Here is a 27,137-nt window from a genome sequence, read left to right on the forward strand (position 1 = left end):
GCCGCCGCCGGGGCCGCCGCCGGGATGGCGCTGGAGCGGGCGCTGCTGGCGGCGAGGCAGGGCGACGTGGAGGCGCTGCGGGGGCTGCGGGCGGCCGGGCTGCTCCGGCCGGGGCTGCGGGACGCCCTGGGCGCCTCCCCCGCTCACCACGCCGCCCGCGCCGGCCGCCTCGCCTGCCTCCGGTATCTGGCGGCCGAGGCCGCGCTCCCCGGGGACGCGCGGGCGCGCAACGGGGCCACGCCGGCCCACGACGCCGCCGCCACCGGCAACCTCGCCTGTCTCCAGTGGCTGCTCACGCAGGGGGGCTGCGGCGTGCAGGTGCGAGCGGGAGCGCGGGGAGCGGCGGGAGGGAGCAGCGGGTCCGGGTGGGCTCGGGCAACCGGGAGGAGACGGTCGCGCCTGGACCCTCCAGCTCTCCCGCCGGCGCGCCGGAGTCCGGACCAGCACGGGCAGGACACGGCCGTGCAGACCGGCTGGCAGCCGGAGGGTCCCCGGCATCCCGGCGGGGCTCAGCCCCAAGGGGGCGCAGACCCTCCGGGGCCTTGCCCGGGGCTGCCGGCCCCTCCCGGGGTTACACAACGGCAGGACCGGGGCGGTAAGCGGCTTGCCCCGGGGCCGGCCGAGAGCTAACGACATGTGACGGGCGGGAGGAAGAGGAGGCGGCGGAGGGGCTGGGAGCGCGGATTAAGCGGGAAGGACGGGGTCAGCGCGCTGCGGCAACCCCCTGGCCGGGGGCCAGCTCTGCCCGCGCCCCGCCGAGCGCGGAGGGCGGCCGGGCCGGCGGCACAGCGGGGCCCCGCGGGCAGGGGCTGCCCGCCGCCGGCAGAACGAGAGGGCTTTGTGCCGCGCCCGCTGTGTGCGGGTGGCACACGGCCCCGCCGGAGGGCAGCACGCTTGGCACACGGCCCCTCCGACGGCCCGTCCCTCCCGCTGGCTCTGCTCCGTGCTGCCGGGACCTCCAGCCAGTGGCCCCCGGCCCCACGCACGTTTCCCGGCGCCCGACGGCCGCCCCGCTTCCTCCTGCAGGATACAGACAACTCCGGTGCCACCATCCTACACCTGGCAGCCCGCTTCGGTCACCACGAGGTGATCGACTGGCTCCTCCGCTTCGGGGGCAGCGACCCCACGGCGGCCACAGACACGGGAGCGCTGCCCGTCCACTACGCCGCGGCCAAAGGGGATTTCCCGTCCCTGCGACTCCTCTTGGGACACTGCCCAAGGTAACCGTCCCCGCTGCCGGCGGGCGAGACGGGCTCCACTCGGCGAGCTCGCCACCCACCGGCGGGGGAGCAGGGTGCCCGCTGCCCCCCCATCCCTCCCTCCGGCCGCCGGGCTCGGTGCCAGCGCTGGGGACGGATGCCGCAGCCACCCTCGTTCCCCAGCTCCAAGGGCAACGCGGCCGCGTTATCAGGCTGGGCAGGCAGCTGCACCTTCTTTATGGCCCAGAAAGGGTGAGGAGGAGGGCGGCGAGCGCTGGCAGAAATATTGCCGCTGGGTCGGTTCGCCGGGCTCCTGGCGCGGGGCGATAACACAGCGGCCTTTGTCCGCCCGCTGTTATGTAAAGGGATTGGGCCGCCCGCCCGGGAGGGGCCGCTCCCCGCGCCCGGGGCCCGCGGGCATCGCCGGGCACGGCAGCCGCGCTCGGCCGGTGCCCCGGCGGCAGCGGCCCCGCTTTGCCTCCCGAGCGGTATCGGGCCGGGCTGGTGCTCCGGGTTACACGGTGGAGTCGCCCACCGGGCCGGCGGAACCGACTCCCCGCGGGTCTGCAGCAGCCGCGCCGGCGGCCCCGCTCTGATTTCCCACGGTGGAGCCTGCGGGGTGCGCCGCCGCCCCGCACCGACCCGGCGGGCTCCGGGGCTGCGGGTGCGTGTGCAGCGGGATGTGAACCGGGGCTCAGTACCCCACTGTCTCGGGTGCCACGACCCCACACCCCCCATCCTACCTGCCAGGCAGGGCCATCGAGCCCGTTGCAGGGTCCCCGTACCCCCACAGCACTCACCGGCCGCAGCCTCCCCAGCTCTTTATCCCCCCACCCCAGCTGTGCCGGCTCAGCCCTGGCACCTGTGGGATTAACCCTCCGCAGCTCACAGCCCCAGCCCAGCCGCGGCTCCTGCTCAGTGCCCGTGGTATCAGCACGGTGTGGTGCAGCCTTCCCATGTTGGCTTTCGCGCTTCTTGCTGGGGTTGCTCCAGTGCCGTTGCCGCCTTCCCCCTGAATTATTCAGGGTTCACCCCGCTCCCGGCCCCACGCCTGTCTGGAGGCTCCGTTACAGCTGCGAAATCCAACCCCTGGGTGCTGCAGCGGGACACTGGTGCTCCCAACCCACCTTCGCCCCAGCCCCATGGGGAACCCAGTAGCCAGTGGCCCAGCGTGAGGTCGCAGCCATCTGGCAAAGCAGTTTACCAGCGCTTGCCCAAGTGGCTTAACCCCTTCCCAATTAGTGGGGAATGGCAACCAGGGGCTGAACGCGTGCCTGTTCGCCCGCCGTCCCCTGCCTGCAGGCCTGGCCCCAGCCCCTGTTCCAGGAGCCCAGCGGCATTGCCGGCCTGGGGCTGCGGCACGGCGCAGCAGGAAGGCAGCGCTGGCTGCAGCCCGTCTCACAGTTACAGGGATCAATTATTAAGGGCCCATGATCGTTGTGATAGCAGAGAAGAGTATTTATTGCTCTTCCTTTTTTAAATATTCAACAGGTTTTTTCATGGAGCACTTGATAAAACAGCTTCCTGTGAGTGGGGATGTGGGATGCAGAATGGACAACACAGGGCTATGGGGTGTGGGATGCAGGATGCACGATTCAGGATACACAGTGTGGGACATGGGGATGCCAAGGTGCACTGGGGTGGCAGGGGGACACCCGTGCCTGGCAGCGGAGCTGGCGGGGGGCAGCGGGGCCGGTCAGCACCGTGGTGCAGGCCAGCATTTCCCTGCCGCCTCCCCTGTGGCCGGTGCTACCTAAGCTGCTTATTTTAAAATACTGCTAAATTGCAGTGTCCAAAAACAGCCGGAGGAAGGAGCTTAGCCTAAGCAGGCTGATTAACTTAGTGACCTCCCGCTGCAGTGGCCGCTGCTGCACAGGGACCCAGCGGGGAGCCAAGGGGTGGGTGGCTCCCAGCCCACGCTGCCCACACTGCCCACGGTGCCACAATGCGCAGCCCTAATGCTGCCCTGCCTGCCCCCAGCCAGGGTGTGCCCTGGGTGTCCCCTGTGCCCTGTGTGTCCCTATGTCCCTGTGACCCATGTGTCCCCCATCCTGGCTTGCAGTGGCTGTGGGTGACGGGCACTGTGCCCCGCTTGCAGCACGCTGAGTGCCCAGACCAAAACAGGGGCCACCCCGCTGTACCTCGCCTGCCAGGAGGGCCACCTGGAGATCATCCAGTACCTGGTGCAGGACTGTGGGGCTGACCCCCACGCGCGTGCCCACGATGGCATGACCCCGTTGCACGCCGCTGCCCAGATGGGCCACAACACCGTCATCGTCTGGCTGGTGAGCGCTGGCTGGGCATGGCCTGGCGGTGTGGGGGCCCGGGGTGGCGGCACAGCGTGGGGCTGGTGGCACCGGCGCTCAGCCCGCCCGCCCGCACAGATGAGCTTCACGACGGTGAGCCTGTCGGAGCGGGACGCCGAGGGCGCCACGGCCATGCACTTTGCCGCCAGCCGCGGCCACGCCAAGGTGCTGAGCTGGCTGCTGCTGCACGGCGGGGAGATCACTGCAGACGGCTGGGGCGGCACGCCGCTGCACGACGCCGCTGAGAACGGCGAGCTGGAGGTGGGTGCTGCTGGCTGGTGGGGCGCCGGGGCCGGGGGGGCCACCCTCTGGCCCTGCCACGTGCCCCCTCTCCCCAGTGCTGCCAGATCCTGGTGGTGAATGGCGCCGACCTCAGCATCCGCGACCAGGATGGCTACACAGCGGCTGACCTCGCTGACTACAATGGCCATGGCCACTGCGCCCAGTACCTGCGCACGGTAGAGAACATGGTACGGTGGCGTGCCGTGGGCGAGTGCACAGGGAGCACATGGGGTGCCACCGCTCCCCCACCGCCTGACCGCACCGCTGTCCTGGCAGAGCGTGGAGCACCGCGTGCTGTCGCGAGACCCCTCGGCGGACGGGGAGTGCCGGCAGCCCGACTCGGGCATGTCGTCCCCCAACACCACGACGTCGGCGCCCCAGGCGCGCTTCGAGGTGGGCTCCCCCGTCAGCACCCTCTCCAACTACGACTCCTGCCACTCCAGCCAGTCCAGCACCGGGGAGAAGAGGGGCGGCCCCGCGGGGGCCCCCGCTGCCCGTGAGTGTAGGCCCGGGGGGTGCGGGGCAGGGGACGCGGGTGAGCCCCCCTGACCCCCTGCCCTGCGCAGGGGTGCCCGAGCCGGCGCTGGCGGACATGCAGGCGTACATGGACATGCTGGATCCCGAGACACGGCCGCGGGGCCGGGGGCCGGCAAGCGAGGCCCCCCCCCCACCCCCACCCCCCACCTTTCCCCCGCCACCACCCCCACCCCCTGCTGCCCGGCCGCCCCCGCCACCCCCCGGCTACCCCGCGCCCGCACCCCCCGCCGCCCCCCACACCGCCGACATCTACGTGCGGGCCAAGAACAACCTGCGGCACGTGGAGAGCCAGGCGCTGCGCCGAGAGGTACTGCCCTGCGTCCCATGCACCGTGTGCCCCGGGCACCGTGCCCAATGCATAGCCCCTCCTGGCCACACAGGTCAGGGGACAAGCCACCCAGGGGGGACAAGCCACTGGGCACTGATCCCCTGTGGGGAGCTGTTAGCTCTTGGCGGAACCAGGAGGGCCCAGACCCAGCTTCAGGCCATGGCCCCACAGTGCTGGCACGCACCGGGGCGCTGGGACACAACCGGCAGCAAGGGCACAGCGAGCGGGGCTGGCGATGCTCCTGTGCTTGCATGGCACCAGGTGGCCCTGCCCCACCGCCACGCCGGCACGGGCGCCTGGCGGCACCGCGCAGGCCGGCGCGTGGCCAGCACCGCAGCCGCACCCACGTGGCCTCGGCGACGCCACCGGCACCGCACCGCACTGGGCGTGGGCGGCTGCGCAGGCTGTAACCCGAGCAGCCAGCTCCGGTGTCGCCCGCGCCGCAGGTGTCGGGTGGCACAGCGGGTGCTGCCAGGAGCTGAGAGGGCTCAGCCGGGCGTGCACAGGTAAGAGGGGTGCAGCCCCCCAGGGCGGGCTGGGGGGACAGGGACACAGTGGGCTCAGGGTTGCCCCAAACCCTTGCTGCAGCTCTTGCCACCCCACCGGGGACAGGAGCCCGGTGCACGGCCAGGGCACTGGCAGAGCCCAGCACCACAGGGGATGTGGGCACATGGGATGGGGGTCTCGGCAGAGCAGAGTGTGCCAGGCCCCTGTGGGGCTCCGAACCCCGTTGTGTTCGTTCTGCACGGCCCCAGCTCGTTAGTGCTTACTGGGGTAAGAAGCAGCCCTGCCTGGGGCCGCGCAGCCGGGCTGCCCGCGGGAGGTGTGGGCGCGTGCCGGCGCGGTGCCAGCGCTGCGCGGGTGCCCCACGCAGCGGGGCTGAGCGGCACGGACCCTCGCACCGGAGCGGGGCCGGGGCTGCCGGGGCGAGAGCCAGCGCTGGCACAGCGCCCATGGCAGCCACAGCAGGAAGCGCTGAGCTGGTGCTTGTTGACTCAGCTGGTGCTGGCGAGCACCTGGGCTCACCGTGCAAATGCCGTGGGTGGAGGTGGCGCATGGAGAAATGCTAATAGCGGGGCCCCGGCACAGAGAGCGGGGCTGTGCTGCTGAGGCACCCCAAACCCGGGGAACGGACGTGACCCCCCGCAGCACCAGTGCTTGGCAGCACGACCCGCAAAGCCGCTGCGGTATGTGCCGGGGTGAGCTGAGGCCGCGCTGCCTGAGAGCTCCGTTCAGAGAGAGGTTTGGAACTGGGCCCCGGCCCCACGGGAGATAAGCTCCCAGTAATCCGCGGGGCCGGGGCTCGGCACTCCTGTTCCCAGGGGGTTATCCCAGGGGAGGCTCGGCCAGGCTCCTGGGTCCAGGCTCCGGGGTCACAGCGCCAGGTGCTGACAGCACACGTTGCCGCCCCGGTGTGCAGCCCCTGGTGCAGCCCTGTGCTGAGCGGATCCGGGGAAATGCACCTGCCATCCCCCAGCCCGGCACCTGCCCCAGGGTCACCGCTGGCACAGCCCCGCTCCACTGCAGCTCTGCCCCACGGCCACCCCGGTCACTGCCAGGCACGGCCGCGCTGAACCGCGCTCCCGTTGCAGCTGACATCCCGCGAGAGCAGCCCCGAGGGCCTGCGCCGCGCCGACTCCACCAGGCGGTCGAGGAACTTCGGCAAGCAGCCGAGCACCGGTGACTACTACAAGCACCTGGGGCACGGTGCGGCTGAGCAGCCTGGCCCCCGGCGAATGGCGCACAGCGAGGAGGTGAGCCCTGGCCTCGCGCCGTGTGCCTGCACGTGGCTCCATGGCACCGGGCGACGCCTTCCCGTGCTCTTCCAGGCATCACCCATCTCAGCGGACACCATGCGCAACGGCGACAGCAAGCCCAGTGCCGAGCTGCCGCCACCACCGCCGCCCCCGCCGCTGCCTGACGCTGCCTGCCCACCGCCCCCACCGCCGCCCCCGCTGGCTGAGACCCCCGCCGGCCCCCGCCGCTCCTCCTCCTCCACGGGAAGTAAGTGGCGGGGAGCTGGGTGGGCACAGGGAGCAATCCTGGGCACCATCCCATCGGCTGCACCGCGTCTCCTCCTGCGGCGCTCTGGCCGCGCGGCTCCTGACGGCCTCTCTGTCCTTCTCTCCTCCGGTGTCGGCGCGGGGGCCCCCACGCCCGCCCGCCCCCGCCTGCTCTCACTGCTGGCCACTTCTCTTCTCTCTTGTCTTGCGGTGGCCAAATCCTTCCTTTGCCGCGCACCCTGCGCCGCCTCTCTGCTTCTCCCCCTAGGAGGAAAGGCACTCAGGCAGATGAAGAGTAAGTATCGCGGCCCCGCGCTCCTCCCTGCTCAGGGGGTGCCCCGGCGCGGGGCACGGCCAGAGGGGCCTGACCTGGCACCATCCTGCGCTGGAGCCACCGGCCACTGACGGCTGCCGGGGCTGGCAGCTGCCCGCAGCCCTCCTGCCCACCAAGCCCTTGCCACTGCGTCGCCAGGCCAGTCTGCCATGTGGGCGCCGCAAGTGCCGGCGTGGGGCTGCCGAAGCCAGCGAGCAGGGCTGGCAGGGCTGGGCACGCGGCCGGGGCCCCGTGGCCCCCACAGCCCCGCCGCCGGCCCTGCGCACAGAGAGCCTTTGTTCACGCTCAGCCGGCCGGCGTGACTCCACCACGTGAGCGCACCGGCCGCTCCCCCGACGCTGATTGCAGCCAGCGGGCTTGGCCACCGCTTGGCGTCCGCTTTATTAGCACCGGTTCCCAGGGCTGGGGGGGTCTCAGCTGGCGCTGGATGGCAGCGCGTGTGCCCTGCTGGGCTCTCAGCACCCACAGCCGTCTGGCCCCGGCGTGGCCGAGCACCACAAGCTGCGGGTCCTGGCGGTGGGGAGGGGACTCTGCTTTGGCACGGCACTATGGGCCGTTAGGGACCCACACATGGCTGGCACGGACGGTGGGTGCTCATGGCGCGGGAGGCATGACCAGCGGTGCGGGCATCCCCAGGGCATTGCATGCCCTGGTGCAGGTGCCGTGCAGGGCTTGCAGCTGGCAGCGGGGTGGGCAAGGGCTTTCGATGCGGCATTTCTGGGGGCTGTGGGGGAGTGCAGGGGGTCCAGGGCCACCCAGTGGCTCAGGACTATCCGGCGGTGCCAGAGCTGATGCCAGCCGCAGAGCCATCCCTCCACTGGCTGGTGACTGCGGTCACAGCAGGTGCCGTGGGGAGGGTGGCACTTGGGGCTGGAGCTGTGCTGGGGCCACAGGAGCTGGGCGCCGAGTGCTGTTCCAGCAGGGTCCCATGGACCCAGTGAGCAGGGACTTGGGATGCTGGTCCCGTGGACCCAGGGAGCTGGGTGCTGTGGACTCGGGAGCTGGGTGATGGGGTGCTGGTCTGCTGGGGTCCCATGGACCCAGTGCCTGGCGGACTGAGAGCTGGGATGCTGCTCCGACGGGAGTCCCAGCGGCTCCCGGGGATGGGGCCATTCAGCCGTCCACCCGGCAGACGCCGTGCCCTTGAGCCGGCGGGGAAGGCTGGGGGGCTGCCGCCGGGGGGACCCTCACTGCCCGCCCTGCCTCCCTCCAGGCACCAAGTCCTTCAACATGATGTCCCCCACCGGCGACAACTCGGAGCTGCTGGCTGAGATCAAGGCCGGGAAGAGCCTCAAGCCGACGCCGCAGAGCAAAGGCTTCACCACCGTCTTCTCCGGCAGCGGCCAGGCGGGCGCCAACGTAGGTGGCAGCGGGGGAGCCGGGGCCGGGGGCGGGGAACGGCGGGCGCCCACCGACCCCCTCCGGCCTCCCTCCGCAGGCAGACTCGCCGGCGTCCTCGCCGTCCCCCACCAGGACGCCCACCCCTCCCGCCACCCCCGAGGCTGCCGCGCCGCCGCGCTGCCTGGCGGGGGGCTCGCCGGAGCCGGTGCTGAACGGGAGCTCGCCGGTGCCGGCGGCGGGCGCGGGGGCGCCGGTGGAGGCAGAGACGCTGGTGCCGAGCCACGACGAGCAGGGCCGGCCCATCCCCGAGTGGAAGCGGCAGGTGCTGGTGCGCAAGCTGCAGCTCCGCATGCAGGAGGAGGAGGAGCAGCGGCGCAAGGTAGGGGGGTCCCGCGGGGGCACGGCGGGCGCCGCCGGGCGGCCGGTGCGGGAGGAGGACGTGCGGCGCCTGGAGCGGCGGCTGGGCAGCCTGCGGGTGATGCACGGGGCGCGGCCCGAGGAGGAGCTGCCGCCGCTCCCGCCGCTGCCCGCGCCCCCCGCCCGCGGCAGCCGCCCCCCCGCGCGGCCGAGGAGCGCGTCCCCGCCGCCGGCCGGCCCGGGGGAACGGGAATGGGGAGGTCCCGGCGCCCAGCACGACCCTCGCCGGGAGCTCCTGGGCTGCGGCGTCTCCGTCCGCAGCCTCAAGGCCAACTACGAGGGGCCGGGAGGGGTGACCAAGCGCAGGCGGGTGCAGCCCCCCGGCAGCGCCCGCCGGCCCGTCCTGGAGGAGGAGTACGGGGCCGGGGCGCCGCGGGAGCGCGCCGAGGCGCGGCGGGAGCGCGCAGCCCGCCTGTTCCTGCAGCACTGGAGGCAGCGGGCGCTGCCGGCGGCGCCCGGCGAGGAGCGGTTGCGGCGGGCGGCGGGGCGGCTGCTGGCCCGCTGGCGGAGCGTGGCCCGCCGGGTGCCGCGCCGGCAGCTCCGGCGCCTGAGCCACGCCGTGGGGCTCCACTGGCCCCAGCACTTCCTGCCGCACGTCGGCGGCTCGCCCGTGCCCCACGACAGCCTCCCGCTCGACCTCTTCATGCTGGGCTACTTCCAGCTGCTGGAGATGCCGCTCAGCCCCGAGGAGCGGCGCTTCCGCCACCTCCTCTGCTACGAGATGTTCGACCGTCTGGGCAGCCACAGCTGGCCCCGCGTCCGCCGCTTCCACCGCGCCGCGCTGGAGCGCGTTGAGGCCGGCCACCGCGGCTGGCTCGACGGCTTCGAGGACCTCGTGCAGGAGTTTTTCGGGGATGGCCCTGCCGCGGTGGTGGAGAGCCTGCTGGAGCCCCCCACCGTGGCCCCGGGGCGGGAGGGGGTGGTAGTGCCGGTGCCGGAGCTGGGCGAGTTCAGTGAGGAGGATGTCTGCCGCTTCATCGACCGCAGCTTCTCCTTCTGGAAGGAGAAGGAGGCAGAGATGTCCGACACCTGAGCTCGGCAGGATGGTGCGGGCAGTGCCAGCGGTGTGGCATGGGGCTGGCCGGGACCAGCTCGGGGGCAGCCGAGGCAGCGAGAACCGGTGTCTGGGTTCCGCAGCCGCCTCTGCGGCTCTGGCAGTGCCGCGGCTCTGCTCGGCTCGGTGAAGGGCTCGGTCTTGGTTTGTGTGGCCCGGGGCCGAGGTTGTGGCGTGCCGCTTGCCGTGGCTGTGTGTTGTGCAGGGGGGCGTAGCGCCGGGGCTGCGCTCCCCTCTGGCGTGGCGTTTGCAGTGCCAGGGCGGTGTGGGCCCCGCGTGTCAGTGCAATAAAGCTGTGATGTGCTGCGAAGGGCTGGCCGCGCCGCGCACTCCTTCCTCCTCCCTGCGCCGGCAGAAGGCAGGCGATGTTGGGGAGCCGTGTACCGGCAAGCCACGCACCGGCGAGCCCCACCAGCAGCCTGCTGGGTGCACAGAGCGGCCTGGCTGCCAGCAGGACGTGGTGCCAACACACTAGGGCGATGCCACTGCCTGCAGAGCCGGTGGCGAGGGCAGGCTCCCGGCGGTGCCGCTAACACGGCTGTCTGTTGCAGGAGAAGGAGGAGGAGGCGCGCCTGGCCAGCATGCCAGCCTGGAGGAGGGACATCCTGCGCAAGAAGCTGGAGGAGGAGAGGTGAGCCGGGTCCGGGGGCTGCTGCACCAGCCAGCTGTCCCCGCGGCTCCGCTAACCCCGCTCTTCCCTTTGCCTTTGCAGGGAGCAGAAACGGTGAGTGTCGGGAGACCTTCCCTGGGCGGGTGCGCGGGCATGGCGGCTCCGGTGACCACAGCGCCCTGTGCCTTCCGCTGCCAAGCAGGAAAGAGCAGGAGAAGCAGAAGCGGGAGGAAGAGGAGAAGGAGAAGGAGCAGTCAGAAAAGCTAAGGACTCTCGGGTACGATGAGACAAAGCTGGCGCCCTGGCAGCGGCAGATCATCCTCAAGAAGGGGGACATAGCCAAGCACTAGCCATGCCACGCTGCATCCCGGCTCTTCGTGGCGGGAGGAGGCCGGTGGGTCACACCGCAGACTGGGACGCGCCTTGGCACCCTCCTCCCGCCACGGATGGCCGTGTAGCCCGACCCGGAGGAGCCCCCCACTGCCTCGGGCACATGTAGCCCCCCGTCCTGCTGCCGCCCCACCCTGCCCTTTGCAAAGCGAGCTATTGCGGTGAGGGACACCTGGCTCCGTGCGGGACGCCCGGCTCACGCACTGCGGTGGGCTCGCCGTGCTGCCGGCTCCCCGTGCTCCCCACTGGCACCACTTGCCTCCAATCCTGCCCCTCCTGGCTCCAGAGCCGCTCGAGGCTGGCTCCCGGCTCACCTCCGCTCCGGACCGCCTGCCTTTCCAGCAATTAAAGCGATGAACCCAGCCAGCAGTGCCCCGCGCCTTCCTGGGGCTGCCCACGCCACCCCCTGCCCGTGCCACGCCGCGCCCATGTGGTTCCCCCATCGCCACCATCACTCATGTTGCCTTCATCACCCGTGGTGGCCACATCATTGGTGGTGGCCCTGATGCCAGCAGTGCCCCGGTGCCCTGACGGGCTAGTGCAGTGCCGGGAAGAAGGGCCGGGGGCCGGCAGTTGGAGAACACTCCGCTTTATTGGGGTGGGGGCAGGCACACCTGGCAGCAGGCGGCCTCGAGAACTATCCCATGGGTTTGCGGCAGGCTCGATGCCGCTCGTCCCGCGAGCGGCTGGGCAGCCGGTGTGCCGGGGCACGGCGTCCCCCCTGGCCCTGGGAGCAGGAGGACATAAATAGGGGGGCAAGCGGGCGAGGAGGGGACATAAAACTGACATAAAATGTCTACACGGCGTAAGTAACAATACTTAGGGGTACGGCTTGCCTGAGGTGCTTGGCGAGCCGGGGAGGTGCTGGGAGCTCCTTCCGGCAGGGCGGCAGTGCCGGGGTCAGGGGCCCGCCGGCAGGCTCTGGCGCAGAGCCTCGGCACAGCCACCCAGATCCATGTGCTCCAGGGCGGCGAAGACGCGGTCGAGCGAGGCGCTGGTCTGCTGGCACCAGCGCTTCAGCATCTCGTACTGCTGGTCACGGATGTGGGCCACCTCCAGCTCCACCAGCTCGATCTCCGCTTCCCGCAGCTCCAGCACCCGCATGAACTCCTTCCAGCGCCGCACCGGCACCGCGTCGATGACGGCGTAGAGCTGGCTGCCCTGCAGCAGGGCGGCGCGGGGCTCCGGGGGGGAGGAGGGGTCCCGCTCGCCGCCCGGCTGGGCTGCGCCGTGGGGCTGCTCCCGCAGCAGCGCCCAGTGCTCGGGGCTCCACCTTGCTGTGCCGGTGCCATGCTCCATCCTCGGGGGAGAGCACGGCCGGGTCCAGCACAGACTGTCCCAGCCCCAGGCACTGGCTTGGCACCATGGCGTGGCCACTGCCTCAGCTGTAGGGGTGGCCGCCTGTGCCGCAGGGAGGGGGCCACCCGCCAGGGCATTTTGCCGAAGCCGCCTCCTCTTGTGGTAGATGGCAAGGGCGCCCAGGAAGAGGGGCCCGGTGAGCGCCAGCAGGACGTACTCCAGCCCCGAGCCTGCAAGGAGGAACGGGAGCGTCCCCATCAGCCAGCTGGTGTGGCGTCCCCTGCGCCACCACCCCCAGCCCCACCGCCCCTGCACCTCGGCTGCCGCTGCTGCTGCACGCCCGCTGGCACTCCTTGCCGCAGGTCTCCTGGGCGTTCCTGCAAGGACAGGGAGCCATGGGTGCCGTGCCACAGCCCCGCGCGTGTCCCCGGCCAGGGCACAGGGAGGGTCAGCACTCACGTGTGGCATGGCCGGCACTCGCCCCCCTCAGCATAGAAGTCGGGCTTGCAGGTGCCGCAGAGCGTGTCCTGCAGCTGCGTGCCTGTGGAGAGGGCGGGGGTCAGGCTGGCGGCGCCGCTGGGGGCGACCGGCCGGGGGCAGGCGGCAGAACTCACAGGGCCGCTGGATGAGCCGCCCGGTGCAGGGCTGGCACTGCCGGCAGGAGAACTCGCTGCAGTGTTCGTCAACGCAGTCGCGGAAGCGGCCGGGCTCGCAGCCGCAGGCGACGTTGCTGGTGGCCGAGCAGTTGCTCAGCACGCTCTGGAAAGCTGCAGGAGACAGGTGGTGAGCAGCACAGCACAGGCGCTGCATGGCACAGCGCAACACCGTGTGGCACAGCACCGGCTCACCGTGGCGGTCGCACTCGTAGCAAGCCTGGCACTCGCGGAAGGTGTTGGGCTGGGCGCGGAAGGTACCGGTGGGACAAGGAGCGCAGTCGCTGTCGTTGCCGCGGCTTGAACACGAGCTGCGCAGGAACGTCCCTGTGGGGACAGCAGGGAGCATGGCCACCCGGTGCAATGCAACCGGTGTGCCGCAGCGTGCCGTGCCGTGCCGGCTGGGCAGCTCTCACCTGCGGGACAGGGGGTGCAGCACTGGTGGGTCCCCTCGATCCAGTTCATGCCGGCGGGGCAGCGGGGTCTGGCGGTGTGCCGCTGCGGGCGGGCGGGCGGCTGCGCCAGCACCCGCCGTCCCTGCAGCACGACGCGGTCCTGGGCCCCCAGGGGCTGCGATTCACTCGCTGCCAGCCGCAGCGTGGCCAGGAGCACCTGCAGGCAGGGAGCAGGCAGGGATGCAGGCAGCTGGGGCGCCCCAGAAGCGGGGTGCTCCTCCCTTTCCAGCTGCACACACTGGGCTATTGCAGCCAGAGCGGAGCCTGGCCCGGTGCTGCTCAGCACCCGTGTGGCACTGGGCAGAACGGCTGGAGCTGCAGCCCCACATGCCCTGGAGCTGCGTGGGTGTGGGGCCTGGGGCTGGGAATGCCCCGTGGCAGCCCCTGTGCCGCACTCTCCCCGCTGTACCCAAGCAGGCGATTTCCTGCCGGCACCACGAGGCACAGACACCGGGGGAGCTGCTGCGCCACCCCCTGTGCCTGGGGGGCCGCCACCGGGTGCCCCACGTGTGCTCTGCAAATGGTGCCACCAGGCTGCTGGGGTGCTCAGCCACCTGTCCCCAGCCTTGTCGCTGGGGCCGAGGGAGGTGGCGCAGGGGCCACCACTGGTGCTCTGCCCGCGGGACGGACGGCCAGCCTGGCGGGGCGCCAGCAGCCGAAGGGTTAAGCTGTGAGGTTGGCTTTCCTGGGGTTTATCTCTCGCAGAGGAGATGATTTCCTGCCCGAGAGGAAGCCGTGCCTGGCTCACGCTCTCCCTGATGCTATCGTGCCTCATACGTACGTCCCAAAGTAGGTCACCGCTCCCGTGGGCTCCGGTGCTGCCCCCAGGGGAGCCCCCGCACTCCAGAGAGCCGGGCAGGGGCAGCCAGGGGGTGCCCGCGGCAGCACCCCCGCCCCGGGGAGCGCCCCGGCGCGGGCAGGCAGCCAGGGGATTCCTTACTGGGGGCTGGATTTCCCAGCCGCGATGGCCCCGATTACGGCAACTGAATCATTTTCTATTAAACCCGCCACAGACTGGAAACCGCGCACAGGCGTCCTGCTCGCGAAGTGCCGACAGCAGATCGGGGCGGCCACCTCGGCTCGGCTGCCAATGGCGCATCTGAGTCACCGCTGAGGCACGGCCTGCCCGCGGCGGGGCACGGCCTGCCCGCGCTGCCGGCGGGCGGGGGGCGCGGAGCCCCCGCAGGGCAGAGCCGCAGGCCCAGGAGCCGTCCCGCTGCCGGGACCCCCCTTCATCTGCTGTGCCAGCACCACCCTGCCCGTAACACAGCCCCGGCGCGGCCTCTGCTCCTGGCACCTGTGTGCCGGGAACACCCCCACCCAGTGCCGGGACGGCTCTGGCAGTCACCACCAGCCTGACCCGTGCCCGCAGGCTGTCGGCACAGCTGGTGCCTGTGGCAGGGCGCCCCCTGAAGCCCCGGCACCAGGCCCGCAGCTCCCACAGCAGCATTGCAGCCATGTCCGCAGCCATTGTGGCTGCGCCACCCCTGCAGTCCCCGTGGCTGTGCCTGTGGTCCCTGTGGCCATGCCCGCTGTTCCCTGCTGCAGGTGCTGCCGCAGGGCGGCCCCAGTTCCAGGCGTTCAGCCGGGGGCGCGAGGGTTTCCAGCACACCTGCCCGGGACTTACCCCCCTCCCGCTGCAGAACCCCCACAGCCACAGCCCCGGGGCACCTGCGACTGGTGCCAGGGGTCTGCAGGACGCCGGTGCCGCCGCACTCACCCAAGCCACCCCCAGGCAGCAGCGCTTCATCCTTGCGGCCATGCAGCTGGGTCATGCCGGGGGGCGAGGGGGCCGGGCGGTGGGTGCTGGGGCAGCTCAGTGCCCGGGCCGGGCGCCCTGGCACCCCATGGCCACCGCCAGCAGCACACGGTGTGCGGTGAGTGAGCGCCAGCCCTCCCCACACAGGCTTTTACACCCAACCATGGCAGGAGGAAATGCTTTTTTGGAAACGAGTCTGGGGATGCGAAACGACATGCTGGGAGTGCCGTGCGCGGGAGGGACCTGCGCCGCCTCACCACGGGCCGCTGCCCTCCCTTTCCTGCTGGCACAGACCCACCACGGCTGGGGCTGTGGAGGGCGGCGCTGACCCCCTCCTCACAGCTCCATCCCCACCCCAAGCCCCAGGGCTGTCCCCAGCGTCCCCGCGGTGTCGGCCCTGGCGGGGCTCCCTCAGCCGCACCGTGTTCCCACCACAGTCCTGCTGCAGGAGAGGCGAGACGGGGGCGACGGGCACCAGTGCATTTATTGCTCAACCAGGACGCGGAGCACAGCCCAGCACAGGGGAGCAGCTGCCACTCCGGCCGCTGCCACATCCCCCTGCAGCGCCCACGCTCCAGCCCCTGGTACCGCTGCCCGTCCCACCGCCAGACCCCGCGGCCACGACCACCCCAGCCTGGCACCTTCCCCGTGGCACCAGCCCCAGCCTCCTTCCCACGCCGCCTGCACCGCATCCCTCTCAGCACCTTCCCCACTCACCACTGCCAACGTCGTCATCCCTTCCTCACCCACAGGAGCCACCCCACAGCCCCACGGCCCCCGTGACCCCAGGGCTGCCTGTCCCACGCACCGTGGGGTGGCTGGGCCCAGAGCGATGACCCCCATCTCTGCAGACGAGGGCTCGGCTCGAGCCACACGCTACATCTGTCCCCGTTCCAGGGAGACGCGGGCAGCCCTGTGCCGCCCTGCCCAGGGCACGTCCTCACTGAGGGGACCGCTCAGCGTCCCCACCGGCGCGGCACCCCGGCTACGGTCAGAAGCAGGAGCAGATCCTTGGTGTGGCTGCGCGTCTGTCCTCAGGGCCCTGGCAGCTCTCAGACCTCCCTGCAAGGCACAGATTGTGGAGAGATGCCCTCAGTCCCAGGACCTGCACGCTGTGAGCACCCAGGAGGGCCAGAGCATCCCCCGGGAGCGAGCGCGCAGGAGCGTGCGAGGACACTTACGAGGCGGTCAGCGTGGAGTTGAGCAGCAGCGTGGTCCGGAGCCGGTAGAGCTGCGCCAGCGTCAGCTTGCGGTGTTGGGCTGACTGCGGGTCCGAGAGGGTCCGGTGGGCAGTGGGGGGGGCGGCATGGCCGAGCTCCCCGGGGAGCGACACCGGGTTCTGCCCCGGCTCCTCTGGCTCCGAGAGCTCAGAGGTGGAGCTGCTGCTGCTGCCGGGGGCAGCCGGGGGGCTGGGGGCTTGGCTAGTCCTGGGGGGGCCAGCGCAGAGGTCGCAGAGGCTGCGGCTCTGGCTGAGGGGCGCCGGGGGGCCGGGGGGCAGGAGCTGGGGCAGGTTGGCCTCGGACTTGGACTTGAGCACCCTGGCCGGGCAGGGCAGCAGCTGCACAGGTGTCCGGCGCCGCAGCCGGGGAGAGGGGGGTCGCAGGGCCGGAGGGGCTGGGGGGAGCTCCCGCCCCTCTCCAGACACCCCCTCCGGTTGCTGGCTGAAGTCCCGCAGCGAGGCGGGCGAGAGGGTGCCGTAGGCGCTGTCGATGGAGGCCGAGCGGCAGCCGCCAGCCGGGGGCGCCATGCCGTGGGGCAGGGGTACCGGCAGGGCGCCCACAGGCAGCTCCTGGGTGGGGGTCTCAGTGGAGGTGGGGGTCTCAGCAGAGGTGCTGGTGCCGACGGAGGAGCCATCCGAGGTCGAGCCAAAGGGCCCCGCATCCCAGTCCGGGGAGGAGAGCTCATCGCCGCCTTCCGCCGCCACCACAGCGAGGGTCTCGGTGGAGCCGTCGGAGGGGCTGTGGGGGCAGCAGGGTGAGGAGGGGGCTGTGCCAGGCCAGGGGTGCGTGGGGGCGCCCCTGCTCCCTACCAGCGCTGTGAGTCCGGGCTGACGCTGCCATGGCGCAGGACCGTGGGTGAGCTGGCGGCAGAAGTGCTGCTCTCACCCTCATCCTCCTCCTCTTCTTCCTCCAGGCGCCGGTGCTGCCGGAGCCGCTGCAGCAGGTTCTGGGGAGGGGGAGGCATCAGACAGGCGGGGGTACCCACAGGACCCCCACCCGCTCCCCACGCCCCTCACCTGCGCATTGCGCATCGCCTCGACCCAGCTGCGGCACAGCGCCTGCCCGCTGGCCTGGAAGGTGTAGGCGGCCACGGCGCTGCCCAGCTCGTTCAGGTAGATGAGGAGGAAGGAGCCTGCCGGGGGGGGAGTCAGCAGTCCCTGGGGCCCCCCCACAGCCCCCATCGCCCCTGGCACCACTCACCTGGGTCCCTGAGCTCCCGGCAGACGACCTTGTCCATCATCAGGGGCGGCCGGACCACCTTGGTGCGCTCAGCCTTCTTGAGGGGCTTGGTGATGAGGAAGAGGTCGGTGAAGAGGAAGCAGTAGACATCCATCTGGGGAGAGAGTGGGGCCGTGGGTGCTGGTGGGCGCGGCGGGTGGGGCGGGAGGGCAGGGGCCCCGCGGTCCTCACCTTGCTGTCTTTACCTTCCCGCATCCGCAGGCTGCCCTCGAGGAGGAGCTGCCGCGTGTCCTCGGGGGAGGCGCCGGGGATGGGGGCGATCAGGTCCAGCCGCAGGAACTCCCTGAGCAGCTGCGGAGCCCCCGGGTCAGCGCCGGGCACAGGTGGGGGCATAGGGTGGCGTGACATGGCATGGGGGGCTTGGCATGACACTGGGTCACGTGGTGTGAAATGACATAGAGTGGCTAGCGCAGTATGGTATAGGGTGGCACGTGTGACACGGCATGAACCAGCATGGCATGGGTGGCACGGCACGGGTTGGCAGCCCCGCCATGCCCAGCCTACCTTGTCTACCTCATCGGTGCCGCCCTCCACCACCTCGTAGGCGTCGATGCGGCTGAGGACGGCGGCCAGTCGCTGCCGCTCCTGCCGCTGGCGCATCCGCGAGTTGATGTGGTTGATGAAGCGCTCCACGGAGCCGATCTGCAGGCGCGCAGTGAGTGCCGGGGCGGGCAGACCACCCCACGCTGCGCCCGTCTGACCCGTGCCCCCCGCCTCTTACCACAGCGGTGATGGCATCGCGGGCGCGCAGGTCGTCCGTCTTCTTCAGCACGGACTTGAGGAGCAGCGGGTACTTGGTGAGGCGCTGGTGGGGCTTCACCAGCATGTCGCTCAGCTTCAGGCGGCTGCACTGCTCGTGTTTCTCGGCCCACTGCGGCACATGGGGGTCAGCCCGGCCCTGGCCCCCGCCCGGCCCCCACCCACTCCCCTTACCGTCACATAGGTGCGGAAGAGCTCGCTGTCCCGCAGCAGCGCCCGCATGTACTCCATGCAGCCCTCCTCCTCCATGCAGTACCGCACGTAGGGCTTGAACAGGGAGCCGAACTGGGGGCACAGGGAGGTCACTGTGGGGCGCAGCGTGGCACTGATCCCCACCACAGCACGGGGTCCCACTCACCATCTTGAAGCCATCGAGGAAGTCCATGGGGTCAAGTAGTGCCCCGGTCCGGCGCACCTTGGCCAGCGCCGGGGCCATGACGCTGCGCCACAGCTCCCGGTGCAGCCGGATGATCTCCCCGACGTTGCTGAAGAGCCGCTCAGCGTCCACCTGTGTGGCGAGGCGGGTGGCTGCGCGGGGACGGCACCCTCACCGCGCCGCGCGGCCAGACCCAGGTCACGTCCCGGCCCCACCGCCCCCCCGCTCACCTCGCAGAGCAGCCCCGACTCCTGCAGGTTCAGCAGGCAGCAGAGGAAGAGCTGCGGGACAGAGCAGGGAGCCGTGGGGTGCAGCCACAGCCCGGGCCCCCCGCCGCGGCACGGCGCGACTGACGCCAGCACTCACGTCCGTGATGACTTGGAGCTTGCGGATGTAGGTGGCCTCAGTGTGCAGCAGCTCCCAGATGGCTTCCTGCTGGTGGGACTGCCGGCGCGACAGGGCCTGTGGGGCCGGGCATCAGCACAGACCAGCGGCCGCGCAGACCCCCGTGGGCCCCGGTCCTACCTCGGCGCCGCGGATGATCTGCTGCCAGCTGTCCTCCAGCGCCAGCCCGGCCTCGTCCCCGTCCTCCTCCCAGGAGTCGCGGTCGAAGCAGAGCTGGGGCGGCAGCTTGGGCAGCCCAAAGGTGCTGTAGGCGTGCAGCCGGCTCACCAGCTGCTCCAGCTTCTCTGTCTCCTGCCAAAATGAGGGGCAGAGCGGCTGGGCCAGGATGTGCCACAGAGCCCCTCACCCTGCCCGCAGAGCTGGGGGCCTGGAGCCCAGGGGACCCATCCCAGCTCCCCAGCATCGCTGCGGACCACTACTGCCCCTGTCCCTGTGCCTGCATCCCACCTACCCGCCCAAAGGAGCCAGCGCTGGTGCCAGAGCCGAAGAAGCCGCTGAAGCGGCTGGCAGCACGGTTCTTCCAGGTGTCAGTGCCATTGGCGGGCAGGGAGCCACCACCGTGGGAGGCCGGTTCGGGGCCGGGAATGCTGGTGTCCCCCAGGAACTCTGTCATGTTCTTCCTCCGCCGGCCTGGAGCCTGCGGCAGGGACGGCCAGTGTCCGCGGGTCAGCGCCCAGCACTGCGCACCCAGGCCAGCGGGACGGGGACAGCGACAGGGTGCAGCCCCATTCCACAGCAGGGCTGACCTCGAGCACCCGCAGGACAGACAGACACCAAGACAGCACCCCGGGCAGCGCGTCCCCCGGCCGCGCTCCCTGCCCGCACTGACCTGCCTACCTGCATCCCGGGGCGCGGGGCCGCGGGCGCTGCCTGGCCAAGCCCGGCCGGTCGCAGGCAAACGGCCGCAGCAGCGCGGGGGCTCGGGGCACCCGTGGGGCGCAGCGCCGGCCGAGCCACCCACCCGGCCACGCTCCCAGCTCGGACGGTGCAGCCGGAGCCAGGCCGGCAGTGGCTGGGCTCCTCCGAAACAAAAGGAGGTGGGGCCAGCTCCGAAAACCTAATTTCCCTCCTCACCAGATAAGCTGACCAGAGCCAAACAATTCAGCGCAGAGATCAAAGCCCCCCCGGCCGGCCACAAGCGCTGGGTCACAGCCAAGTGCTCCCGCGGTCCCGGACAGCGCTGCACTGGCTGCTCCCGGCAGCTCCCCGGGCCGTGCCGGGACACAGCTGCTGCCATCTCCCTGCCCTGGCACAAAGGGTTGCGGGGCCAGGGCTCCCTGCTTGCCACTGAGCCACGGGACATGGTACGGTGCCACCGAGCCACGGGACATGGTACGGTGCCACTACCACCGCTGGCACAGCCCCATGCCCTGCCACATCCCCGGTTCCAGGCAGGGAGAGCCACCACATGCACTGTCCCCGTTACTCACTGTGCCACTGTGTCCCCAGGCAGCACAGCCACCTCCAGCCCCATCGACCCAGCACAGCTCAGCGCCCGTCAGGCCCCCGGAAGGCAGTGGGGGCCGAGACCCCCGTGAGGGCTGTTTGGTGCTCTCGGAGCCCCCTGCCCCACTGGGGCCCTGCCGGTCCCGCAGCCAGGTGTCATAGTGCTGGACGCGGGCGGCCACCAGCCCTGGCCACACGGCCAGCTCGTCACCTGAAGGGCAGCCGGCGCAGGGCTGAGCGCCCGTCCCACCCACCGGCACCACTTCCCATGAGCGTGGCAGCCTGCTCCCACGGGAGTGGCGCCAGCCTGGCCCCACGGCTTATCTGGGGCCAGGGTCCACAGGGCAGGACCGAGCTGTGCTCAGCAGCTGCCAGGCGCCGCAGCGAGAGCAGCGCCGGGGCTGGGACCGCACTGAGCGGCTGCAGCCGCCGGGGCCTCCAGGCTGCTGTTTGCCTTTGCTCTTGTGCCAGCCTGTAGGGGCCACGGCCACAGGGCCAGTGCCACGCCTGGCACAGGGCGCTCCCTGTGCACTGCCATGACGGCACAGCCACCACGGCACAGCCAGAAGCCCTAATGGCTCTTGGGGACTCTGGGGGATCTTCAGCTCACACCACACAAGGAAATCCAGCAGCGGCTGCCCCACATCTCCACCTTCCCAGCAAGGATGGCTAAGGGGGATCCTGTGCCCTGACACCCCCCAGGGCTGGCACCGGCACTCACCAGGCTGTCAGCGCCCTCTCGGCGCCCTGGCGCTGGCTCGAGCGGCGCAGCGGTGCTGGCGGGCCGCAGGACGGGCAGGCCGGCAGACCTGGCATCCCATGCCGCCTGCTCCACCTTCAGCTCTTCGCCGGGCTTGGCTGCAGGAGCAGCAGACGGTCAGAGTCCCCCGAGAACCCTGGGGCAGCCGAGCCTCCCCCGGGCCCCGCCGCACCTTTCACCCGCAGGTAGTGCCCCCCGAAGCGGAACGCCTCAAACTGCAGGGACAGCGGCGTGTGGGACTGGTCCAGGTAGATGTCCACCTTGCCCAGCTCGATCGCCTTCCTCTCGAAGACGGGCAGCAGCACCTCCCTGCAGGGACACGAGCCCCAAGTCCGTCTGCACATCTGCCTACACATCAGGTCCGGCACCTGTCCCCATACCTGTCCCCAGCAGGCTTACCCCAGCGACTTCTTCTTCACGGCTGGTACGATCTCCGCCCCGGTGTCGACGCCGAGGTCGAACCTCAGGGTGAAGCACTCTGCACTGGGGTCCTGGGGGGAGCGGCAGCTGCTCACCCGGGGGTCCCTCCCACTGAGCACCAAGGAGAGGGGCCGGTGCCTCACGTCTGTGTGCCTGCGCCGAGCCTTCCTCTTGGGCAGCTTCAGCGCTGAGCTCCTGCGCTCCCTGTGGGCACAGGGCGGGCAGGGTGAGGGGTCGCCAAGGGCTGGGGATGTGGAGGGGACGCGCAGAGCCGGGGGCTCACCCTCTGCTGTCCGCCGGTCCCTCCTCCTCCTCCTCCATGTCGGAGGCAGGGCTGGTGCGTGGCGGGCACGAGCGCGTTGACATGTTGCGGGCTAGGATGGAGCCTGCAAGGGGGTGCGGAACGGGGCTGTGTGGTACGCCTGGCATCGCGCCGGCTCTGGTCGCAGCCCCCTGCACCGGCCACCAGCGCATCTCGCTGCCGCAGAGCTGCCAGGACCGCAGTGCCGCCGCAGCCAGCCCGGCTCACCTTGCGGGTGCGGGTCGAAGCGGATGTGGCTGTCGCAGGACATGGCGCCATGGAGCTGGCTGTCACAGAGCTCACGCAGGCTGGGGGGGCTGCCGCAGCTCAGCCGCCGGCACTCGGCATGCTGGCATCCCTGTGGGCGCAGGTGTCACCGGGCATGGCCGCCCAGGGCTGCCGGCCACGGCACGCCGGTGGGGGGATGGGCAGCACCAGAAGCAGTGGGGACGGGACACCCCTTCTCATCCCAAACTGCTGCTGGCACCGCTCATGGCAACACTGGGGGCAGAGCGGGCACGGGGAGAGCAGCCTGAGTGGGGTAGGGCCACGGGCCGGGGTCTGCACCGCAGGGCCCTCCATGCTCCGCCACACTGAGCGGGGACACCGGGAGGGCTGCGTGGGGATGGGACAGGGAGCCGGGACACAGCCACCTGTGCCCATGCCACCCGCACCTCGCCGGGTGCCGGGGTCCCGTGTTCCTGTGCCGCAGCCCCTTTGTGCTGGCGAGAGCAGCGTCCCCGCGGCAGGACGGAGGAAGCGAGTGTCTGCAGAGAAACAATGCTCAAAGCCGGCCTGTTTCCTCCGATTGTGCGCCGGCTGCGGCCCCGGCCCCACCGGGCATTCATAGCAGGTTATTTTTAAACCCCCGGCTGGGCCCCCAGTGCAGCACACGGCCCGTGACCCCCGGCCAGCGCCCGCTGTGCTGGAGCCTCCAGCTGACCGCGCTCCTGGAGACGGTGGTGCCACCAGCCACCGCCAGCAAGCCCCGCTGCACCGCTGGCACGTCCTCGTCCCCCGCGGGACCCCGTCACCGCGCTGCATGTGGAGCGGGGCGAGGGCTCTGGGGAGGAGCGGTGCCTGCTGCCTGCAGCGCAGAGCCGTGCTGAGGAAGCGCCCGTGCAGCTCCCGCTGCCCCCGCTTCCTGCCCTCCTTCCTCCCGGTGCTGCTGAGGTCAGAGCTGACGCCCTCCCGCCACCCACCGGCTCCCGAGGGGCCCCAGCACCCACCCCCGTGGCACCCGCTGGTGTCCTGTGCCAGGCACGAGGCAGCCGCAGCCTGGAGACACACGAGCCCCGGCCAGGACGCCCTACGCCCCCCACCCTCCTCCGCTCCCCCGCCTGCCCCAGCCCAACACCACCATGGCACCTGCGGGACAGGAGTGTGGCCACAGGCAGCAACCGCAGCCGGTGCTCGCTCAGCGGGCACCCCAGGGCCGCAGCCGCCCTGCCGAGACACAGGGCTCCCCGTCCACCCTGTGCCAGCAGCTCAGCCCTGGGCTTGTCCCCGCAGGGGGGGCCAGGTGGGACACCCAAACCCCCCTGCCCACCCCAGGGATCAGCCCCAGCCCCACCGGGCTCCTGCCAGGCAGCAGCTTTGCCCTTGGAAGCTGCCCCGCGAGGCGAGGAGGACACGGTGCAGCTCCGTGCCTGGCCAGGACCCTCGCCCCACGCTACCTGCTGCCAGGGGTCTCTGGTGACAGCAGCGGGGTGGCCCTGGCAGGTCCCTCCTGGCAGTCCTGGCTGTGCCCCAGGGTGGCCGCAGCCAAGTGCCACGCGTGTCCCCGCCGGCGCTGGCCCGGCCGCCCCAGCGTGCAAACAAAGCGCGGCGGCACACCTCCCGGCACAGCCGGGCTGCCGTCCTGCCGCCGCGCCAGGACACCGCCTGCAGGCCAGGAACCTGCGCTGGGAGCTGCCGAGTGGGTCCAGCGGCCCCACACCCGGTGTGGGGGGAGAAGGGACACGAAACCTGCGCTGGAGTCACGTTAGTGAGCAGGGGCACAGAAGGGCTGGAGCGAATCAGCCCGAATGACGGCAGCTGTGGCAGACGGGCAAGCCACCGATGTACCATCAAATGGCGGCAGAACCGTGACAGCACCAGGAGACGTGCGGCCAGCGTGGGCTGGGGGGGCTACAGCCGTGCCGGCGGTGCGGGGAGCGGCGGGTGAGGCAGAGCCGCCCGCTGCCCCTTCTCAGCCCCCCAGACCAACGCCAAGTGCCACAGCAGGAGCTGCCCGGCGCTGCCACCGCCCCGCAGGACCCACCTCGGCCGCGGTCCTCTCGCCGGCACAGTCGGGGCTCTGGCACCGTGGCACCGGCTCCTCCGGCACCGGCTCCTCCGTCGGGCACAGCTCAGCTGCAGGAGAGAGGGGGTCAGTGCGGGGCAGTGCAGCGATCCCCCAGCCCTGCCCACACAGGGGGGGCCGCACCAAGGTTTCCGCGCCACAAACCCCGGGTTTGAGGGCCTGGCAAAGCACGGGGGCTCAGCCGAGGCTGGGCCTGCCTGCCCCGCAGCCCCCCGGGCTGACACCCCGTGCCCAAGGGCCAGCACTGGGTCCCCGCTGGGGACGGGCTCCCCGTGTCCCACAGCACCAGGACGTGGCACCTCCTGCCCAGCGCCCCGAGTCACAGGATCAGGACACGGACCTGTCCCAGCTCCCCGGGGCCAGCGCTGAGCGAGGCTGCGGCAGAGACACTAAATCCGCCACCTGCCAGTCCCCAGTGGGGCTTAGGAGCCACGTTAAGCTTTGACAGTTAAATCGGCCTTGGGGACAAATCCTATTTTCAAGGCTTTTGTTATGTGTCGCATCTAATCATTTAAAAATAACAGACTCTGGGCGGCTTGTAGTAACCAAGCAGCATGAACACCCTCCTGCGGGGCTGCAGGGGTGCTCCGATGGGACCTGCCCCACCAGGCATGGAGCTGGCACAGGAAAAGCCACCAGCATGGCCACGCCGGCAGCCGGCACAGGGGCTTCCCCCTTCGCGCCGCTCCCCTCTCCCCATCCCTCCTGCCAACAGCAACGGCATCCGCGCCGGCCCGAGCGGGACCGCGGCCAAGGCCGGGGTCAGACCCAGCCTGCGGGGAAAACGCCTTTTGGGGCAGCACCGAAAAAGCCGCTGCTTCTGCCCAGAGAGGGGGAGTCAGTCCGGAGCGGTGCCGGCTGCCGCAGCTCCCGGTGCAGGCAGGGCTGCCCGTGCCGCCGGGGCTGCCGCGGCATGGCGGGCACTGCCGGCGCAGCCGGGCCGGGCTCGGCTCGCTGCCCCCCGGGAGCCGGGGCTGTCGCTGCCCCCACGGCGGGAGCACAATGGGGGCTCTGTCCCCGCGGCCGCCCCGCAGCGCCGGCCCCCGCCCCCCGCCACCGCTGTTTCACTTGACCTCTCAGGAATAATAATGGAAACAAATAGGAAATTCTTTCCCGCACCCGAGAGAAAGTTTCCAAACTCACCGAAAACTCGGGGCCGGCTGCAGCGGCCGGTGGCGCCGAGGAGCAGCCCCGCGCCGCAGCTGCCGGCACGGCCAGAGCCGCGTGGCTCTGCCAAACGCGGCCCCTGGCAGCGGGTCACGCGTGCGCCGGGGCCTGCGCGGGGCGGGAGCCCCTCGGCGGGAGCACCGCGGGAGCCCCGGTCGCTGGCAGAGGCAGGAGGGTGCCCGGGTCCCCACCAGCCACTTGGGCTGCCGGAGGAGGGATCCTGTCCCCACCAGCTCCTCTGCCCGGCCGGTCACCTCCCGCTGCCGCCGCCACCGGCTGCGTTATCACACCCGGCTGTCCTGGTGACAGCAGACAAGTCTGAAACTGGACCGTCTGCGCAACAGAGCGCACGGTGGCAGCTCACTGTTCCATGGGTTTGCTGAGCGCTCCCTGCTGCACCTGCTGCATCCCCGCTGCAGCGTCATCCCTGCAACATCCCGCTGCAGCATCCCCGCTGCAACATCCCGCTGCAGCATCCGTCATCCCTGCAACATCCCCACTCCGGCCAGAACTTCTCCTGGCCCCTCACCCTCCTTGCCAGGGCTGGAGGTTTGGCCCAGGGCTGCTGCCCACAGCCCCCCAGCTCCCCACAGCCCCCAGCCACCTACCCCCGAGCTCCGCGCTGACATCCAGCCTGGAGCTCCAGGAGAAGCGCTCCACGCCGCACTGCAGCCCCGCCAGCCCCGCGGGCAAAGCCTCCAGCTCGTAGGCGCCCCGCTTCCTCCAGTACAGGAACATCCTGGGGCCGGGGGGCCCCGGGGCCGTGCCCACCCCGCCGGGGCCACCGGTGGGACTGACCGGGGGAGCTCGGCTCCGGCTTTAAGAGCGGATCCCGGTCTCCGGACAAGCGGCGCATTGAGGCCGGTGGCTGGGAGCCGCGGCGGCAGAGGGTGCGCTGGAGGCTGCCCAGCGCCCGCGCGGGGGGCACACAAAGGGCCTTTCTTCAGCCTCCTACAGACATTGCACAAATTTCACTTTCCGCCGTCTGTGAAAGACATTCGGCCACGGAGACAAGACGCGCTTGTGATTAAAATAATCAGCACCAAGGGGGGGCTGTGCGGCGGCCCTGCCATCGCATGGTTTTGGGGGGGCAGGAATGCGTCGCCCCAGCCGCAGCCCCGGGCACGCAGGGGCCTGGCCCGCGTGGGGAATGCTGGGGGTCTTTGGAGGGGTTTTCCCCGCTGAATCTGAGGAAGCGGGAAAGCACCAGATAGGGCTTGAAACACACCAGGGCAGCAAAGGACGGCACCTTCATCCTGCCCCGCGCAGAACTCCCCCTAAAACAGGCAGAGAAGCAAAACACCGAGCGGGACAGTCAGCCAGGCCGAGGCGACCCCAGCCCCCAGACCCACCGGCATCAACAGCACCTTCTCCCAAAGGCGCCACACGCTCCCCACAGTTTTGCTGCTTCCAGGCACCAGAAATCAGAAAATCAATCCTTGCTGTGAAGTTGACAGGCGCTAACACACACAAAAATCCCAAACCTGCTTTATTTAGCACATCCTTGATGCTTTAAGTGCTGAGCAACCGATTTGCCATCGATCACGGTACCGTGCCCCCGCCCCCTCCTGTGGGATGCTGCACTGGGGGCACTGGCTGCCTGCTCCCCCGAAAGGTCCCGCACGGACACTGGAGGCTCGGTGCGGCTGCGCGGGGGTTACCCGCTTGTGCCGCAGCTCCTGGGGAGCCCCGGCCCGGCCCGTGCGGGTCCCTCGCCGCTGGCCGGGCGGGTGCTGGGGCCGGTGACGGCACCGGGGGGATGCTCTGCCCAG

At 71.0% G+C, this 27,137-nt stretch overlaps 4 protein-coding genes across 7 annotated transcripts; 2 read left to right on the plus strand and 2 right to left on the minus strand.

The window, feature by feature from the left end:
* Nucleotides 1-24: 24 nt before the first annotated feature.
* On the plus strand, nt 25-11,156 carry LOC309448416 (espin-like; the record flags this gene model as incomplete). 2 transcript variants are annotated; one of them, XM_082069904.1, is made up of 15 exons in its annotated part: nt 25-318; nt 1,027-1,220; nt 3,298-3,484; nt 3,584-3,766; nt 3,844-3,975; nt 4,064-4,283; nt 4,354-4,631; nt 6,245-6,406; nt 6,482-6,656; nt 6,924-6,950; nt 8,203-8,348; nt 8,428-8,709; nt 10,353-10,432; nt 10,514-10,525; nt 10,614-11,156. In XM_082069904.1, 15 exons carry the CDS (start codon nt 25-27, stop codon nt 10,759-10,761), a joined length of 2,520 nt encoding a protein of 839 aa, XP_081926030.1. In that variant the 3' UTR covers nt 10,762-11,156. The 2 variants fall into 2 exon arrangements, with proteins under 2 accessions (XP_081926030.1, XP_081926031.1); XM_082069905.1 differs by lacking the exon at nt 6,924-6,950.
* On the plus strand, nt 8,809-10,326 carry LOC309448262 (espin-like protein; the record flags this gene model as incomplete). Its single annotated transcript, XM_082069647.1, has 1 exon — nt 8,809-10,326. The coding sequence occupies one exon, from the start codon at nt 8,809-8,811 to the stop codon at nt 9,778-9,780; it is 972 nt and encodes a 323-aa protein (XP_081925773.1). The 3' UTR covers nt 9,781-10,326.
* Nucleotides 11,157-11,405: 249 nt separating the features above from the next.
* TNFRSF25 (TNF receptor superfamily member 25) lies at nt 11,406-15,157 on the minus strand. Of its 3 annotated transcripts, XM_082069923.1 has the most exons (7): nt 14,929-15,157; nt 13,170-13,365; nt 12,949-13,080; nt 12,715-12,867; nt 12,560-12,641; nt 12,416-12,477; nt 11,406-12,330 (listed from the first exon to the last, which is right to left on the minus strand). In XM_082069923.1, exons 1-7 carry the CDS (start codon nt 14,968-14,970, stop codon nt 11,702-11,704), a joined length of 1,296 nt encoding a protein of 431 aa, XP_081926049.1. In that variant the 5' UTR covers nt 14,971-15,157; the 3' UTR covers nt 11,406-11,701. The 3 variants fall into 3 exon arrangements, with proteins under 3 accessions (XP_081926049.1, XP_081926050.1, XP_081926048.1); XM_082069924.1 differs by lacking the exon at nt 13,170-13,365; XM_082069922.1 differs by having other exon boundaries at nt 12,715-13,080.
* Nucleotides 15,158-15,463: 306 nt separating this feature from the next.
* Nucleotides 15,464-26,103, minus strand: PLEKHG5 (pleckstrin homology and RhoGEF domain containing G5; the record flags this gene model as incomplete). Its single annotated transcript, XM_082069932.1, is given in 22 exon segments — nt 15,464-16,029; nt 16,149-16,925; nt 16,997-17,148; nt 17,150-17,319; nt 17,388-17,520; nt 17,598-17,717; nt 17,931-18,068; nt 18,148-18,297; nt 18,360-18,470; nt 18,544-18,693; nt 18,792-18,842; nt 18,928-19,023; nt 19,087-19,257; nt 19,418-19,603; nt 21,134-21,270; nt 21,345-21,481; nt 21,572-21,663; nt 21,736-21,796; nt 21,876-21,978; nt 22,122-22,251; nt 24,157-24,248; nt 25,974-26,103. Coding segments are annotated over 22 exon segments (3,297 nt in total). The 3' UTR covers nt 15,464-16,019.
* Nucleotides 26,104-27,137: the final 1,034 nt, after the last annotated feature.

The sequence above is a fragment of the Streptopelia decaocto genome (genome assembly GCF_964273445.1).
Source record: "Streptopelia decaocto genome assembly, chromosome: 20".
NCBI classification, from domain to species: domain Eukaryota; kingdom Metazoa; phylum Chordata; class Aves; order Columbiformes; family Columbidae; genus Streptopelia; species Streptopelia decaocto.

Bases quoted from the DNA above. Each gene is read 5' to 3' on its own strand.
- TNFRSF25 (XM_082069922.1), bottom strand. From the start codon at position 14,970: ATGGCCGCAAGGATGAAGCGCTGCTGCCTGGGGGTGGCTTGG. The intron at 13,366-14,928 runs GTGAGTGCGGCG...CCCTGCCTGCAG, and splicing joins GCTGCCTGGGGGTGGCTTGG to GTGCTCCTGGCCACGCTGCG. The intron at 13,081-13,169 runs GTGAGAGCTGCC...CTGTCCCCACAG, and splicing joins CTGCACCCCCTGTCCCGCAG to GGACGTTCCTGCGCAGCTCG.